The 19,269-nt window shown below is 46.2% G+C and overlaps 1 protein-coding gene across 9 annotated transcripts in view; it reads left to right on the forward strand.

The window, feature by feature from the left end:
• Window positions 1-19,269, forward strand: part of NUP214 (nucleoporin 214) — a 96,867-nt gene that overhangs the window by 69,312 nt on the left and 8,286 nt on the right. For 7 of the 9 annotated variants that reach the window (XM_086684298.1, XM_086684301.1, XM_086684300.1 and 4 more), the window contains 2 exons: window positions 10,957-11,110; window positions 17,873-18,025. In XM_086684298.1, the coding sequence (XP_086540424.1) occupies window positions 10,957-11,110; window positions 17,873-18,025 (307 nt within the window). The remainder of the gene's footprint in view (window positions 1-10,956; window positions 11,111-17,872; window positions 18,026-19,269) is intronic. The other 2 variants (XM_086684299.1, XM_086684302.1) reach the window with 1 other exon arrangement.

The raw sequence follows: 19,269 nt of genomic DNA on the forward strand, positions 1-19,269 counted from the left end.
ACAGTCCTCTAGGAGAGCACTTTAAAAGCACAGTGCGTGAGTTCTATCAATCTTCTGCCTGTTCTGCTAGGCCGGGGGTTGACCTACAGTTCGTGGGCTGAAATCGGCTCCTCGGCCTTGTGGTGTTTTGTTTTTTGTTCTTTGTTGTTCTGGTTTTTTTTTTTTTTAAGGTCCTTGAGCTAAGAATAGTTTCTACCTTCTTAAATGGTTGTTTAGACAAAAAGAATAATTTTGAACAGAAACCACGTATGGGCCCTCAACTAAGCTGTATGTCCTCATTTCGGTGACCTGAGTTGCTTCAGTGTGTCTAGCTGTTATCTGTGTGTGCACACGGTTTTGAGGGCTTTACACAGATTGACTCACGTCATCGTTAGTGCCTCTCTAAGGGAGGTGCTGTTATTATCCCCGTTCCACCCATGAAAGCAGCAGGGCCCGGAGGAAATGCGTTGTTACATCACATGCCAGCTGCTTTCAGATCAGAATAAAGAAAGATACTCTGATGTATCAGACGCGATGGTGGCTTTCCAAAGGTGGTTTGGTATTTGCCTGTTAATTAATGAAACGGCAGGCATATTAGATGTTTCTTCCACATCTTCCAGAAGGGGTTTTCTTCATCATCCTTTTCCTCTGAAGACTAGGCTCTGCCCTAGTCCGTGATCTTTGGCACTTCGGAGCCGGTAACGGCAGGTTAAGTCATTTAAACCAGGTTCCTCGCCGGACGTGGCTAAACATGGCAGACAAAACATAAAAACCATAGTTGGAAAAGCGCTGGGCAGCTGACAAGGTGTCTCACGGAGGAAAATGAGTACCTGTGGAAGTGATCGGAGCATAAGAGCCAGTTGTGCCATGAGGGCATTTATTCATCTGAGAAAACTCTCATTTCCTATTTTAATAGTTGCAAAGGACAGAGGGACAGAGATCACGGAGATGTGCACAAAGTGGGGAGTATAAAAGGGACCCTCCCCCAAGGCAAGCCGGGACTCCAGGTTCACTGGTTTCGGCTTGCGAATGTGGCCCGACAGGATCGTGGGATGGTGATGTCTGCAGATGTCCGGCAGAAGCAGCACCGACCCCGTTTGACGAAAAGCAGCTTAACTCTGGGCCTTGGACACTTTGTAAGGACATTGATTCCCACGCCTAAATGAGTCAGTCACAAAAGGAAACAAGGGACTGTGAGCAAGGGCCAGAATACACATCAGACGTACATTTGTGAAGACTCCTAGACTGTAAAGCAGCCATCGTTTTACGAGTCCAGTAGGAATAAAAGGCAAAATTGAGCATACTAGTAAAGAATGGGAGATAAAGTGTCCTAGCTGAATTGAAAAAGAACCACATGGAACTTAATAGAAAATATAATTGAAATTTAAGATCCTGGAAATCTAAAATCTCTAGACCCAGCCGAAGAGAGTAATAATACGTTGGGACAGAGATCAGCAGACTTTGTGCAAAGGGCTAGATAGTAAATATTTTAGACCTTGAGGGCCACATGTAGTTTCCATCACAGCTGCCTAATGCTACGCAAAAGCAGCCGTAGACCGTAAATAAATGAACGAGCGTGATTATGTTTCCATTAAGTTTTATTTACAAAAACAGGCAGTGGTCTGGATTTAGCCCACGGAACTATATACTTTGGTGACCCTTGAACTATAAAAGGTAGGTCAGATGAAGTTATCTGGCATGCATCATGGAGAGCAAAACAGATGGAAAACGTAAAAGCAAAATCTTAGAAAATTTAACATTTAATCAGAGGAGAAGAGAGAAAGAGAAAGAATGTATGACAGAATTCGAGAAAAAGACACATTTCCAAAACCAGTAGAAAACACTAACCCACAGATTCAAAAATCCAACAAATGCCAAACAATGCGTAAAAGGAAACTGATTCCAAGCCCCATTATACAGAACTATAAAGAAATAACATTAAAAGCGCTCGGGAGAAAAGACGGGTTACCTTCAAAGGGGAAGAGTTGGATTCACAGCTGACTTCTCAGCGGTGACAGTGAAAGCCAGAGATGGTCGGTCTACCTGGAATTTCTAGACCTCATGAAAAATACCTTTACAGAGTGAAGGGAAATCAGGACGTTTTTCAGACAGATACTGAGAGAATTTATGCCTAGCAGACCTGAAGAAAATTCTAAAAGATACTCTTCAGGCAGAAGGAAAATCTGACTCCACTAAAATTACGGCTCTGCTAATTTTGGGGTAAAGCAAGCCATGAAATAGGAAAATTACAGCCTATAAAACTGACGGAATAATTGCATTCGGGATATATAAACAATACAAAGCAAAAAGAAAAAAGACAACTACACCCCCACCGAAATGGCTAAAATTGAAAGGGCTGACAATACCCAATATTGGTGAGGGGGTAGAGCGACTAGAAACTCCCACGTGTTGCGGGGAGGGGGGGCGCGTACATCCGTATAACCACTTTGGAAAAGCACCTGCTACTGTCAAAACTAGATACACAAAATTCCTATTGACCCAGCGTATCTGCTTCTAGACATGTAACCAGCAGAAACGAGTGCCTTTGTTCACTAGAAGGTATGGATACGAGTGTCCCTAGCGGTATATTCATAGTAACTAAAAACAAGAAATGCATACCAGCTGAAGAACGGATAAGTAAATTGTGCTATGTGTATTCAGCGGAATACTATCAAGCAGCGAAATCAAACGTGCCGCTTCTCTACGAGACAAAAGGGGTAAATCCCACAGACGTAGTGTTACGTGAAAGAAGCCAGACACGAGAGTACAGGTACCTAAAGAGGCAAATACAGGCGAAACTTTGCATGATAGAAATCAGAAGAGTGATTGGTCTTAGGGCATGAAACATGGGATACAGAGGAGCCTTTTAGAGCACTAAAACGATGTTTGCTGTCTTGAACGGTTATAATCAGTTACGTGTCAAAACTCATTGAGCTCTCTACACAGAAAATTGGTGAACTTAAACACAATAGAAAATAGGCAAAAGGTTTTCTAAAAAGAAGATACCGTTGGTTGCACGACATCGTGAGTATACTCGATTCCACTGAATCGTATGCTTAAAACCACTGGAGTCGGTAAGTTTTACATATATTTTATTAGTTTGTGTAAAGAAGAAAAAATAAGAGACTATAAAAGCTAAAGGGTAGCCAAAGGACCAAGAAACATACTCAACTTAATTAGCAATACAAATCAAAACAACAAAGAGATCTACACCTATACGACAGCAAAAATTAAAAGCCCAACGATACCAAATGCCAGCGAATGTGCAGAGCAAAGGAAATTTGCTTCCACCCCTGGTCAGGTTGTGATTTGGTACAACCACCTTCCAAGGTGGCATGATTGGACAAAGACAGGCAGCTCCAACTCCCATGTGTGTGCTTTGAGAGAAACTCAAGAGCGTGGGCACCAGGTCATGGGAGTGTTTGTAGCAACTTTGTTATAATAACCAAAAACTAGAAGCATACCAAATGTTTATCAGTATTCCAGTGGGTAGATGAATTTGTATTATCCTGGCATAGAATTTTATCCAGCTAGGAAAATGAATAAATTGGAGCCACACGGGGGACTCACAGGCATGATGTGGAGCCGAGAGATCTAAAACTTACTGTGATAAACTCCATATTGGTCACTAGCCCCCCGCCGCCCTACCCATATTCTTCCTTCGCAGAAATTACGTTTGCAGTTGGAGGGGCCAGAAGTTCAAATCGTTTTTTTGTTTTTGTTTTTGTTTTTTTACTGATAACAAGGGGCTTTCTGTGTTGCATTTATTGCTGTGTGCTCATTTTGTAGGACTGTGGCTAGCGCATGATGCACACTGTAAAAATGTATGAACTTTCAGATGATAGGAGTATCCTCAGAAAAATCTTAAGGGTAGAAGGTAGATTGTGGCTAGGATACAGAAGACCTTAACTCCTGTTGTAACAGCAAGCAAAATCCATATAGTGGAGAAATCCCACTTACCCCGTGGTTATTCGAATTATCTTGTGCTGTGTAACAAATGTCCCCAAAACCTAACAGCATTTATATATCTCCAGTGATTGATTTTGCTGTTGGCTCAGAACTTAACTAGAGCTCTTGACTAGAACGTCAGCATGTGGCTTCTCCTTGTGGCCTGGGCTTCCTCACAATGTGGTGACTGGATTCCTGGGAGAAATTTCAAGAAAGAAAGGGAGCAGGCAGAAGCTATAAAACCTTTTATGACCTCGTCACAAAGCATCACTTGTGTGGCATCCTGGTATTCAAAGCAGTCCTACAATCCCACCCAGCTGTAAAAAAAAAAATAGACTTCACCTCCTGCTCTAGAAGAGCTCATGGGTCTAGAAATACTGCTGTGACCATCTTGAGAAAACGGTCTGTCCCAGTGGGACTCAGAGTGGCAGAACGCCTTGTGGAGTTGACTTGCAGAGAAGGGAGCCCGACATAGGTGAGCGTGATGGTGCGGCAGATTCTGGGGGCGTGTGTCAGGTCTGGGTTTGGGAAGGTGGAAGGGAGGCCATGCCGCACATTGAGGAAATGTACTGGCAAGGGAAGAAGCCAGAAGAAATTACTGGCAACGGGGGGGGGGGGGGGCAAGCAAAACAAATGACCGATGAGAGCACTACTTCATAGCCCTCCAGTGGCTATTATTGAACAAAACAAAAACCGAGAAAAACAGGTGTTGACCAGGATGTGGAGAAACCGGAATCCTCACACGAGGCTGGTTGGAATATAAAATAGTGTATCTGCTGTGGGAAACGATTTGGTGACTCCTCAAAAAGCGGAGCACAGAACTGCCAGATGTCCCGGCAATTCCGCTACTGGGTAGATAGCCAAAGGAATTGAAAGCAGGAAGTCAAAGACACTTGTTCACCAGTGTTCACAGCAGTGTTATTCACAATAGCTGAAAGGAAGAAAGCACCCAAGTGTCCATCAACAGATGACTGAATAAACAAAATATGGTTTGTACACACAGTAGAATATTCTTCAGTCCTCCGAAAGGATGAAGTTCCAAGTCATACTACATGTGGATGGACCCCGAATGCATTCTGCTAAATAAAGTAAGCCAGACATAAAAGAACCAATCGTGTATGATTCCACTTGCATGAAGTATTTACAATAGGTAAATTCATAGAGCAGGAAAGTAGACCAGAGACCCCCAGTGGCTGTTAGGGAGCGGGAATGGGAGTGATGCTTAATGGTTGAGAATTTGGGTTGAGGTGATGAAAAAGCCTTGGAAATAGACCGTGGTGATGGTTGCACAACAATGTGAATAGGATTAGTGCCCCCGAATGGTATACTTAAGTGGTTAAAATGACAAGATGATATCTTGCCACAATTTTAAAAACTTAATAATGTAATACACCAAAAACCATTGGATTTTATACTTTAAAATCAGTGAGTTGTATGGTATATGGATTATATCCCAATAAAGATGTTAAAAAAAAAAAAAAAAAGAACAACAATCAGGGCCTAAAAGACTTGCAAGTACAGTAACTTGTTCAATATAAAAAGCATCCCTATCCACTGACCCCCCACTTTTGTTAAGGGAAAGGAAGTAAAGGCAGGACCAAAAAGCAGAAAGCGCTTGCACAGCTGTGTAATCTCTTGTTGCCCAGAACTGCGAAGCGGCAAAAACAAAGGGTGCCCACAATCATATTTTAGAGAACAACCAGAAAAAACCTGTAGATGGTCTAGATACTAGAATTAGCAGGCAGAGACTTCAAAGTAACTGTTGTGCTCAAGGATTTACAGGAAGAGAAAAGAACGGTTGAATAAGGAATCTCAGCAGAGCATTGGCAATTACGAAAATAAATAGAAAGTCCTGATCGATATCTGAAGTTTAAATCTAGCATCTGAAATAAAATAGGATTAGACAGGCATAGCAGCAGAGGGAATACTACAGAAGAACAGGGAATTTGAACAGACATCGGTAGAAACTAGCTAAAATGAAGCTCAGAGTGGGGGCGCCTGGCTGGCTCAGTTAGCAGAGCATGCAACACTTGATCTCAGGGTGGTAAGGCCAAGCCCCATAGTGGGCATGGAGCCTGCTTAAAATAATAAATATATATATATATATATATATATATAAACTATTTTTTTTTAAGTGTGGCTCAGAGAGACTGGAAAAAAAAAAACCTGACAGAACATTAATGACCTGTGCAACAGTATCAGGCAGTCCATTGTATATGTGATCAGAGTCCTTGAAAGAGAGGAGACCGAATGGAACAGGAAAAAAAAAAAATGTTTGAAGAAAAATGGCCAAGCTTTTCCAAATGCATTGAAAAACAGGGATCCAGAAATCAAAGAAACTGTGAACCCTGCATGGAATAAATGCGAGAAAGCCATACCAACACACATCATAGATCAGCTCCTGAGAACCAAATACAAAACGAAAAATTTAAAAGCAGCTAAAAAGACTCAGGGCCTAGAGGGAGATAATGTGTGGTTATGAGGAGATGTTAAACATGACAACCAGAGTAAAAAGGCGAAAAGATCTTTGCTACCTTGGAATAAATCAGTGGTTCTTAAATGGGATCACTTCTGCCCCTCACCCCTTTGGAGGAATATCACAATTACAATGTTTGGAGACCTGTTTGGTCCTCACGAGTCGGGGATGCTGTCAGCATCTAGGGGTTAGAATCCAGGGATGCTGCTGAACATTCTGTAACCCCCTAAAACAAAGAATTATCCAGCCCGAAATGTCAATAATGCCACTGCTAAGAAACCGTTATTAGAGAAACAAAGATTTCATAGAACACAAAAAAGCACTAGCCGTAAAGGAAGGAAATGTAAAAACTAGACTGCCATCAGAATTACAAAGTGTTGCTCATCAAAAGAGTTTGTGATAAAATTAAAGGACAGGGCATACACTGGGGGAAAATATTCACAATACACGTAACAAACAAAGGGCTTCTGTCCAGAATATGTAAAGAAAGCAAAACACGTGGACGGATACTTTACAAAGGAGGGTACACGGATGGCCAATAAGCATGTGAAAACTTGACCACCATTGTTCGTCATCAGAGAAATGCGAATTGGAATCACAATATGACGCTGCTCCGTAGCTGCTAGAATTACTAAAATTTAAGGGCTAACAAAAAGAACGTGGAAAAGATCTAGAGCAAATAGATCTCTTAATGTATCGCTGGTGGGAGTATAAAATGGTAATTTGGAAAACCGTTCGGCAATTTGTCAGTAAGTTAAATATACACTAATGTTATGGTTTAGCAATTCCGGTCCTAGGTATTTACCCAAAAGAGCTGAAAATATCAGTCCATGAAAAAGACTTAAGAATGCTTATACCAACGCATGCAGCAATGTGGATGAATCTCAAAAGGCATATGTGGTTTCTAGCCAGGTCAGTCAGGCAAGACAATGAGATCAAAGGTATCTAGACTGGAAAGGGAGAAGTAAAACTGTATCTGCAGATAACATGGTCAGGTATATATAGAAAATCCTAAGGAATCCACTAGAACACTATTAGAACTAACGAATGGGTGCACAGTTGGAGGATACAAGATCAATACAAAAACAAAAACCTATTTCTACACCTTTGCGATGAACCATCAGAAAATGGATGCAAGAAAATTCCATTTTCTGTAACATCAAAAAGAGTATATAATACTCAGGAATAAATTTAGCAAGTGCAAAACATTCTGAACACTGTAAAACATTGTTTAAGGAAATGCACAATCTAAATAAATGGACATCCAATGTTCATGGATTGGAAGATCACACTTGATGGGTGTTTATTAAAATAGTTTAATTTCAGATAGTTTTAGTACTACAAAGAGAGTAAAGCAGGATGACGTGATAGTAATCAGGGAAAAGGATTTAGGTTACATAGTCAGGAGATGCCTTTCTGAAGGAGTCTCATCAATGTGTCTTGTTCCTTTTTACATTTGTTTCTTTGAATTAGGATCGGATCCAGTCCACACATTGGGACTGCATGATAGGTCCCCTGAGTGTCTCGATCTATAGGTGGTGACCCCTCCATGTCCTGCCTCCTTTCGTTGTTTCTGATCATTCGGTTGTTGAATGAAGCAGGTCAATTGTTCTGTAGAATTTCCTGTGGTCTGGTTGCTGACTGCATTCCCATGTTATAGCTCCCAAGTGAACTTGGTCCCCTGTCCTCTGTTACTTCCTGTGAAGTGGGGGTTGGGTCTGGAGGCTTCGGGAGATTCAGGTTTGATTTTTTTTCTTTTTGGTAACATTACAAGGTTGGATCTGGTAGCTCCCTATTTAATGATACTAAGGAACTATTGCTAATATTTTTAGCATGATAGTGGTAATAGTTATAGTTTATGTTTTTAGAGATTTATACTAGAAGAATCAATGGTTGAAACGATGTCTAGGATTTGCTTCATACTAATAAAAGGTGAGGGGAATAAATGAGGTATAGATAAAACTCAGATGGAGCACCTGGGTTGGTTAAGCATCTGACTTTGGCTCAGGTCATGGTCTCGTGGTTCATGAGTTCAAGCCCCAGATTGGGCTTTGCAGTGTGGAGCCTGCTAGGGATTCTCTCTCTGTCCTTCCCTCATTGTGCGCGCGCGCTCTCTCTCTCTCTCTCTCTCTCTCTCTCTCTCTCTCTCTCTCTCTCTCTCAAAATAAATAAGCTTAAGAAAAAAGACTCAGCTGGCTGTGAGTTCATTGAAACTGGATAAGTATAGGGTAGGAGCATTGTACCCTTCTACTTTTTTTTTTTTAAGTTTACTTATTTTGAGAGAGAGAGAGAGAGAGAATCCTAAGTCTCCGCACTGTCAGTGCAGAGTCCAATGCAGGGCTCGAACTCATGAACCATGAGATCATGACCTGAGCCAAAGTCAGACGCTTAACTGACTGAGCCACCCAGGCGGCCCCTTCTACTTCCTGTACACTTTTGAGATTTTCCATAATTTAAAGTTTTAAAAACTATTGTAACTTACTGCAATTAAAATGAATGGAACTGTCTCTAATAACCCATTTATAAGGATGCAGTAACTATCAATTCACAGCTACTTCTGCGATCCCCTTCTATTCATTTCTACAGATAGTCATTATTTCTCAAGTCATAGTTTTACAATGTAGGTTGAAGCATCCAAAATTGCCATCTTTGGGTACAGCAAAAATATCCATAGATTGGCGGTTCATTCAGCCTGATGCACGGAAGCCAGCTAAAAAGTCTGGTGTTTTCTACACGCTGCCTGCGTTCACTGCCGTGTTCTTCCTTCCTCGCAAAGCCTGGCTACTAGGTATCAGAGCCTATGCTTTTGTGATTGGATTGGGTTCCAGGTTTTCAAACGCTATTACTCATCATTAAATGGTCGTAGTAAAACTCTTACTGTTGTTTCAAAGAGGTTTGGGGAGGGGGGAGAGAAGGAGAGACGAGCAGGTTCAATGAGTACATCACCCTCCAGTAAAAATTAGCCTCTCACGTTCAAATACAAGAGGCCACTGTAACTAGACCATGGAGGCGGGGGGGGGGGGATATGATACAAGATGATGTCAGAGGCGGACAGGGGCCGGATCATGTAGGGTCTTGTGGAATTTTTAAATAGGAGTTTAATGATCTGCCTGCCGCCGGAGAGTGTTACTCTAGATGCTGCGCGAACATGGCTTGTAGCGGGAACAGGACCCCGGCTAAATTGTGTAGTCCAGGGAACGAGTCAGGGTGAGGTGGTTCAGACCAGGGTGGTGGCTGTGCACCTGGGGGGGTGCCCTGGAGGTGTGACTTTTGTAGGGATTACGTAAGTACATGTGAGGTATTTGGAAAAGTACCTAGTATATAGAACGTCCTCAGTCATTGGCCTGTTGTCATCATTGTGAAAATATTAAAAAGCCGTTTTCTGAACATACAGTGATATTCCAGGCACGATTCTAAAGCGCATCACGTTTCTTAGCACACTTAATTCACTCGCCATTTTGTGGGTTGTTTTTTGTTGGGTTTTTTTTTTTAATGTTTATTTATTTTGAGGTGTGCAAGAGTAGAGGACGTCGGGTGCGGGAAGGCGGGGGTGGAGAGAATCCCAAGCAGGCCCCGTGCTGTCAGCACAGAGCCCGACGCGGGGCTCAAACTCACGAATCATGAGATCATGACCTGAGCTGAAATGAAGAGTGGGTCGCCCAACCGACCGAGCCACCCAGGCGCCCCAACGCACTCTTTTGAGTTGGGTAGTTCATTATTCCCATTTCACAGAAGACGGACTTCAGCACCGCTCTGCCTGCCTTTGAAGGACACTCCTCTAAGGCTCCTGTGCAGTGACCCATTTCTAAAAGCCTCTGTCACAGCCAAGAAGACTTCACACTTAACTAATATTAATGGTCCTTCAAATCTAGCACTGGTCTTCCCTAAAGCACCAATTTCCAGACAGAAATAAAGCGTGTGGTTCCTGAGACAGCTTTGAGTCAGCACGCGCCCTAAGTTAGCAGCATCCTCTGAGCATAAGATTTGCAGACTTGGACAAAATTCAGCTATGGTCATCATTTCAACAATGGAGCTAATTTAAGCTTATTTCTGCAGGATGGGAAAGTCATTATGAAATAAAAGTGCCCAAATGGGGAGAAAAGACACTGTAAATCACTTCTCATCAGCTGCTGATGAGTTCAGCCAAATACTAGAGGAGTCAAAATGAGTGGTGTTCATAATCGCCTAGAAATGTTTTTAAACTTTCTCATTTAGGGGAACTCTTGAGGGGCTGGTTTTCCTGCCCCTGGCATCGTGTCAAGCAGAGATGCAGGCAGCAAGGCAGATAAACATTCAAAGTTCCCTCCTGCCATAAATCACGTTTTCAGAGAACTGTGGACACAGAATAGCTTGAGAACTTCTGACTCGTAGGAAGTCCCTGTCCAGGGTCCAGCTTCTTTTGTGGTTGTTAGAGCATCCGTCCCAGAACTAATCAGACTGCTCTTGATTTTTCCATTTGTCCCAGCTGTGAGCGCCTTCTTTCCGCAGATGTGGCCTGCCGTTTGATGATGACCTCTCATCCTATCTCGCTTCCTGCCCCTTTTGTTTTTCAGCAGCCCTCTTCCAGCGGGAGCGTGTTTGGGTCTGGAAACACTGGAAGAGGGGGAGGTTTCTTCAGTGGCCTTGGAGGGAAACCCAGCCTGGATGCGGCCAACAAAAACCCATTCAGCTCGGCCAGCGGGGGCTTTGGGTCTGCAGCCACTCCAAGTAAGTTGAGACCGCTTTCCCGGTCCCTTGGCCCCATAATGCCATTGTCGCCCCCGTGGTGGTATCAGAGCTTCGGTGCCAAGCGTAGAAAGGAAAGAGGGGGTCTGGAAGGCCTCTAGACGGACCAAAGCAGTGTGATCTGTTTTTATTTTGTTTTTTTATTTTTGGTCTTTTAATGAGATGTCCTACATAACCGTGAAAAGACATCAGAGCTGCAGGGTGAGGATCTGGGCCCTGAGTTCCTCCCGCCTTCTCTCCCAAGGCCCAAATCACTGTTTCTTAGGGTTGAAATGACTTGAAGTGAATGCAGCCGGACAGGCATAAATGCAGCCGAGCAAGCTGGGTGTGCTCAGAGAAGGAGCATCTGGAGTTCCGTTGTGTAGTACTCTTCTTTGAGTTTGCTTTAAAATTCAGCTGCCATAGAGAAATGTTAGCCAAAACTTGGAGCCTTCATTATTTCCCATCTCTTACATTTTCGTCTTATTTTCCACTGAAGCTGTATCTTTCTGCTGGCACTTTTTTTCTCCAGCTAATTTTTCAAATTCTTTGTTGATCCGTCTATTCATGGGTGGAAATGAAAGAAATTTGGGTTTTTTTCATCTTTAAAAAAAAAAAATCCCACCGCCAGTGGAGGCTAAGAAGGGAACTCAGGACCTGTCGTCTTCATCCCTGCGTCCCTCATTTAGCACACTACACACGAAGCATCTCTCGACCGCTGTGCTGTCCAAGATCTTCATGAATCGGAAGCTGATGTTCCACACACAGGACAGATATTTCCTTCGCGTTAAGGCTCATGCAGTTAAAAGTAAAATTCTCGATCCTGAGTCTCCACAGATTCACTGATTAGCTGTTTTGATGTCACTGTCCATCTGGTAATATATAAGGAAAGATTACAGTCAAGAGACACAGACCTCTTAACTTGTGAAATTATATAATCAGAAATCTTTGTTCTGTAGCTTTCAGTCTGCCAGGATGAATTTCAAATCCTAGAATGAAGCATTTTTAAAAATCAAGTCTAGCAGTTTTCAAAAACCGTTTGTGTCTGCGGGTGAACTTCTAAGCAGAATCCCGATGCGTGAAACAGATGGAAACAGGTCTGCTTGGAAGCAGGGGTCAAGAACCAGAGACACGCCTGGGTGGTTTCCCCGTCTTCTCCCCAGCCCTCAACTGCAGGGCTCCATAGCATGTACTTTGAAAACAGGATCCTTGTACGGCACTGTCTCCATTTTCCAATGAGGAAACAAGCCCCAGATGGTTAGGTGATTTTTATTTATTTATTTATTTGTTAAGTCACAAAGCCAGAAAGCGGCAGATCTAGAACTCTGCCAGACCACACCGAGCATACAAAACAGCCTCTGGCACAGAAGAGGCACTTGATTAACGTGCTACTTACAAATGTGAGTTTCGCCCACAGGTAGGTTACCATCTGCGATGCTGCGCTACTAACCCGTTCTGTTGAGACTTAGGTTGCCATATCCTTGTAAAAACCCCTTTCCTCCTGGCTGATGCATTTCTTATGCCGTGGCTCTTACCTGTTCTACAATCGGCTCGTGAGAGCCAGCTCCTCGCATGCTCCCCAGTTCTGCACGCAGTGACCTCGTGCTGGGTAGCCCAGACACAGCCTTCGTGCGAGTTTTTCACATCATGGAAACTGGACCACACCGCAAGTCAGTGCTGCCTCCTCTACCCCAGTCTGTCGTTCGCTGGCACACCGTCGTTCCCAATTCTCTGATTCGGGTTTAAAATGAAACCAGAAACTTCAGAAGATGGTACCAGATTCTTGATCTGAGACACACCTGCTCGTCTTCCTGTTCCCAAGCATTGGTTTTTTGTAAACCGGCAGTTTACTTTCATGTGGCGGAGCGGTTTCAGTGAATTTGAAAGGGGACGGGAAAGGCTTAACGTGATTCTGTTTTTAAGACTGCATGTATGATTCGATAGCGAAAGGGACCGCAGCCTCTGTAGCCCAGAAGGAGAAGAACAGTGGAGAAGGAGGAGCTAAAAGTCATCTGGGGACGGGCATTGCCCTCACCACAGAACTAAGGATGCTTTCTGCAAACCACTGGGGACAGCGTCTTTCTCTTGGGTGACTGTGCACCATTTGGCGCTTCTGAGTGCAACGTCTTTCCCGGGCTGTATAGACGGACTCTCCGGGTTCCCTTCCTGCCTCTCATACAGTCCCTCTTCTGCTGCTTCTCTCTGTCCTTGCACCCGTGTCCCTGTTGTCATCTGGGTTATCACACTAGTGTCCAGATTCCCCTCCCTGCTTCCAGCCTCCTCCCCTGGCATCTGGACATCCACACCAAGCTGAGTGTTTTAAACTCCGCTTTTCTTTTGCCACTGACCCTACACAGAACCCCTGGCAGCTTCCCACTGACTTGCCAGCTCCTCGACTTGAAAGTCCGGGCCCTCAGTGAGCTGCCCCATACACTCTTCTGTCCCCCCAACATGTTCCCTCTGCCTCGGCCAGTTGCCCTGCTGGCTGTCATTCATACACACCCCCTCCCCCCCCAGCTCTCCCCGCGTCAACACCAGGGCTCACCTCCCTCCTCTCCACCCGCCGAGCCCGCCCTTCCTTTTGGGGTGACTGTAAGCCTGTGCCTCTGTGCGGCTTGGCCTGGAGGCCACAGGGGTCCACCGTGATCTCTCTCTCGAATCCCACCGTTCCTGTGTTCCTTTCCTTCATGTGACATCGAGCAGAAGGAAACGGACTTTTAGGGACCGCGTTCCGTGTGCCAGCTGCTCAGAGTGGTTGGACCAGGCACTTCTCACCACAGTACTTTCAGATGTGCCTGCCCCCGTTTCGCCAGTCAAGAAATAGGTTCCCAGAAGGGGTGTGGACTTGACAGAGGTGGCAGCCGTTAAGTGGAGCGGCCGGGCTTTCGTCCGACTATGTTTCCAGAGCCCTGATCCGCCATGTTGCCTCCTGGATCTCCCTGGCCTTGCAGCCAGACACGGTTCCTCCTGGGTGCATCCTGTCTGACAGCCCTCGGGCTCGTTCCCTGTAGCATCGAACTTGCTCCCCTGCAGACAGATATCTGAACACAGATCAAGCGACTAGCAGTTTCCCTTGTGACATTTAGGCCCCAGGCCACCTGCTCCCGAAGCTGCCCTCTTTACTTCCGAGAAGTAATCAGATGTCTGCCATGACTGGGAAAGACAAGCCGGGAACACTGTTGCTTGGAGTTGGCCTGCTCTTTATCCAGAAGCTCCCACCTTGCAAGGGTTTCTGCTCTCTGTCTTCCCCGGAGACTCTACTAGAGATACACTGTTTACTCCCGGGGTCGCTAAAAATTCAGCACCACTGTGAATTGTTACCTATAAGGACCTACCGCCTCCTCGAGTCTTGTCCGAAGGACACTGGTTAGAACCTTTCTCAGCACATTCTTTCTATTCGGAGGCCTGAAAGACATATTTGTGTGAGGATAAAGAAGCCATTTGATGAGAATCTTTTGGGCCCACAAGCCTCCCTTTACAAATGTTCTTTAAGAAAATGTCTTGGAAAGTGGGGCGCCTGTGTGGCTTAGTCAGCTAAGCATCCAGCTTCGGCTCAGGTCGTGATCTCGTGGTTCATGGGTTCAAGCCCCACACCGGGCTTTGCACTGACAGTCCAGAGCCTGGAGCCTGCTTCAGATTCTGTGTCTCCCTCTCTCTGCCTCTCCCCTGCTTGTACTCTATCTCTCTCTCTACAAATGAACATTAAGGAAGGAAGGAGAGGGGAGAGGAGGAGGAGAGGAAAGGAAAGAGGGAGGAAGGAAGGAAGGAAGAAAAGAAGGAAGAAAATGTCTTGGAAAAGTATCCTGGACAAGAGCTACTTGAGAACCTCCTTCTCTGATAAATTATATCAGGCATAACTTCAGTTGGACCCTGACGTCGAATTACGCAAGTGTTTTCCCTAAATGAAAGACCCAAGAGGATCCGTGTCATGCCAGCAGGAGGAAGCCCAGAGCAGATGCCAGTTGTCCCTGTACTTGCCACCTCCCAAGAGTCCCCAGACAGCTCTGCGAAGACAGGCTTCCCCACGGGCTGCTGTTTAAAGAGGCGTCTCTTGGGGCGCCTGGGTGGCGCAGTCGGTTAAGCGTCCGACTTCAGCCAGGTCACGATCTCGCGGTCCGTGAGGGGCGCGAGGGGAGGGGCAGAGAGAGAGGGAGACACAGAATCGGAAGCAGGCTCCAGGCTCCGAGCCATCAGCCCAGAGCCCGACGCGGGGCTCGAACTCACGGACCGCGAGATCGTGACCTGGCTGAAGTCGGACGCTTAACCGACTGCGCCACCCAGGCGCCCCAAGAGGCGTCTCTTTAAATGACAACATACTGTCCCAACAACTAAGTTCCCCTCTCACTCACCACATGTCAAGAGCCGGAGGCTGCGTTATTTCGGAGGCACTAGGAGAGGACAGAGAGAGAAGCTGTCGAGCACAGATAGAAGGAGAGAAGCAGACCTCACTGGACGCCACCTGGCTTCAAGCAGCCTAGATCCTGGAATGTTTCACCGGGCGGAGCTCCCTTAGAGACCGCAGAGGGAAACTGTTACAACTTGAGTGTTTTAACTCTCACGACTTTGACAAAATGAAAAGGATTCCATTTTCTGCCACTGATCTGCTCTGCATCTTAGTATATTGAACATGTTATATTGGACATGAGTGGGCTGTAGCGGGAGGAAGAATTAAATGGTGGGAAGTTCTATTTTCTGAGGACCCACCATCAGCCCGACTAGGCGCTCTGCACCCATCAGCTCTTCCAGTCTTCACAGCAGCCGTGTGGACCCCCTCACTGTCCCCACTGTATCTCCAAGGAAACGGGGACCCGGGAAGCTGAAGTCCTTGCCCACAGCTACTAGGCATTCTGAGCCAGGGCTGGCTGCAGAACTCCCGTGTATTCCGTCGTGACGCCCGAGAGCGTCTTGCAGGCAGAGGAATCTCTGGGAGGTGACAGGATGCAGACACCCGGAAACTTCAGTGTGCTCGGGCTTCAGGAATTTAAGTCTCCCAGCACCATCCCGGGAAAACCATTTCAGCTCCGTAGTGCCGATTTCTCCAAGAGGAGAGCCAGCCCCGGATCTTGCACTTGAATTGATTTGCTGTTTGGAATTTTTGCCTCGTCAGTACTACCAAAGTCGGAAGGTTGCAGTCCTCTCTGTTCGTGAGATGCCAAGTGAAAGGAGTGGCCGAGAAGCCCGTCGTTCGTCTCCAGTGTCGAGTGTACTGCCACTGAAAATAAAACGTGGCCTCTAAGCTAACTCGGAGCATTGAAGAGGGCATTTTGTAGCCTCCCCCTGTGAATCCCTCTAGAAAAGGGGGACAGATAGTCTTGTGGCACCGCGTACAAGGGCGATGAGAAAGAGCTTGTTAACCACTCCCGCCGTCCGTGCCTGGCACACTCCTAGCCGAGCTCTCCAACGGCCAGCAGGAGTTTTCCAGAGCAGGGACCACGTGGTGGCCTGGGGCTCCATGTACTGCTGCCTAGAAATCTGAGGTGGTCGTGTCCCCGAGATGAGGCTCTCCACTTCCCGGATTGTCGATCAGGAGCATTGCAGCTGCAAATATTAGCGGTCGCAGGGGGATCCCGAGACTGACAGGTTAGTGGTGGGTCACCTCTTCGAACAAGTTGACTTCGAGAACGAGTTACTCCCCTCTTCTCGCCGTCACCTTCCCCGTGAGCACGTGAACGGCTCCGGGGAAGCCCAGTCTCGTGCAGACGTTTGTACTTCTCACTTGGTGATGTGGTGTGAGCTCTCCGTTCCCCACCCGGGGCACCGGTGCAGCGCCCTGCCTACTCCTCTGCCTTTGGGCCTCCACCCGATTTCAGGACAGCTTCTCCCTGCTTTCTTGTGGGTGCAGACTTCTTTTAATAAAACACCCATCCACACACGGTGGGGAAGTGCGCATTGTCTCTCCCCTCTCCCAAAAAAAGGTTAAGGAAAAATTCCTGATAGAAAACAGCATGCCGTTTGGGTTACCCAAGTGTTTCTGCATGCAGGATTTTGGCTCCGTCCCTATTAATGGTCAAATGTGCATTTCTCGTAACAAACACCCCTCACCTGTCTTAGTTTTTAGGAGTTCATTTCCTCTATTCCTCTCATTCCTGGCACGGATTCAGTGTGTAGAGGGAGTGACCCACTAGATAAGCATCTGAGAGGTCAAGGGCTCCGTTGAACCGCTTAGGAAAAGGCAGTCAGGCTGGAAGTCTTCAGTTCCTCGGAACATCCCCAGCTCCCGCCAGGTCGGAGCTGGGAACACCGTGGTTTGTCTCGTCTCGCCTGCCATTCCCTGAGCAGATAGGCAACAGCAAACAAGCCCAACCCGACTGTAAAAGCAGACAGCCGGAAGCCGTTACGCTTGGTTTGGATCGGCCCCGACTCTGTTTTCTCTCGCTTGACAAAATGCGAGGTTTTCATGTGAGGTAGGGAGTGAAAGCGAGCCCTGTCCTTCAGAAGAAGACAGTCTTGCAGGAAGCCGGTGGGTGGACCTGATTACCTGGGGGAGCACAGGTGCGCTTCCGCAGAAGCCTCGTCCCCCGGGGCCGTGCAGCTCCCCGTACCGTGTGCCTTTGGAATCCGGAACCTGGGCTCCCAGAGGCTAACCGCTGGTCATCGAGACACATGCAGATCAGAGAGGGTGTTTACCACGGCTCAGCTCCCTCGAATCCCAGACTCCTCGCTCGCTTCCCCTCAAACACCTCGCTGCAGTGTCTTTTCTGCTCTAAGTAGATAAGGACCCTTCTCTCCCTCTGATCGCTCTCAACATGTTCTTCCTTTCTTCAGATACCTCTAATCTATTCGGAAACAGCGGGGCCAAGACATTCGGTGGATTTGCCAGCTCGTCGTTTGGAGAGCAGAAACCTGCCGGCACTTTCAGCTCTGGAGGAGGAAGTGTGGCATCCCAAGGCTTCGGGTTCTCGACTCCAAATAAAACAGGTACTCTGATAGTTGTTAGCTGTGGTTCTTTTTATACGTATGTTTACATACACGTAGACACCCAGAAGGAGATCTCTCTAGGGTGGCTCTCAAGGGAGCAGGACTGGAGTGTGGATTCTCCCCAATTCATCTTTACATTTACAGACCATCTACTGTGCTCCTAACACTGTTCTAGGTCTCCCGAGACCTGTTGAAAGCACAGAATGCATGTAGTGGAACCCTTAAGAGGACTCCATGTCTTCTTAGGGCAGAAAGCATTGTAAATATCTAGCAAGCGCAGAACAACCAAAGTGAGGGAACATATAAGAGAGCGATAACTAACATATAAGCCAGAAAGCACCGAGTCACAGACCTGCTTGTGTCCCATTAGCAGTCCTGGGCAAGACAGATGATCGGCCTAGTTTTGGGGGATTTTTAAACATTTTTTTTTAACATTTATTTATTTTTGAGAGACCAAGAGAGATAGCATGAGCTGGGGAGGGGCAGAGAGAGAGGGGGAGACACAGAATCCAAAGCATTCAGGCTCTGAGCTATCTGCGCAGAGCCTGATGCAGAGCTCGAACCCGTGAACTCATGACCTGAGCTGAAGGCAGACGCTTAACCGACTGAGCCGCCCGTGCACCCTGATCTGGCTATTTTTTATGTCTGTTTCATTTGTCCTCTTTCCCAAATCACTGTTTGTTTTTTTGCTTTTGAGCATGACGTACATTAATCTATCTACATGACGTGTACAATATCCATTTACCGCAAGTATACAGAGCAGTTACTCCTCACAGGTGAAACACCCCGGTGGAATCAAGAATTAAGAGCATCACCAGCACTGCTACTTACCCCAGCATGGCTTCTAAAATCTCCATGGGGGACTGGGCGACTTTCTATCATCATATACTACGTTTATAATTTAAAAGTTTAAAGGGCAGCATATGTTTAGATAAAAAAAGAAAACACATACTTCATTTCTGTCCGCTGCCTCTCTGTCTTCTATCTATCTCAAATCTACAGAGGGTCTGCATTCCTGCCTCTATTACATGGAAAACCATGTGAAAAGATCCCCCCCCCCCGCCACGAAAGATCAGAGGCAGAGTGGGGGAAGATGTTTGTGGAGAAAGGAGCTCTTTAAAGCAGACCCCAGGGTGAACAGCCAGGATGCTTCTCCCTCATGTGTACGGGAGCCTTTGAAATTATGTGCATTCTGAGGAAGGGCCCTGCCGAGGACCGGATGCATGGGTGGCTCTAACTTAGGA

Source organism: Puma concolor, chromosome D4 (assembly GCF_028749965.1).
Source record: "Puma concolor isolate L17-30 chromosome D4, mPumCon1.1.hap2, whole genome shotgun sequence".
Taxonomy (NCBI): domain Eukaryota; kingdom Metazoa; phylum Chordata; class Mammalia; order Carnivora; family Felidae; genus Puma; species Puma concolor.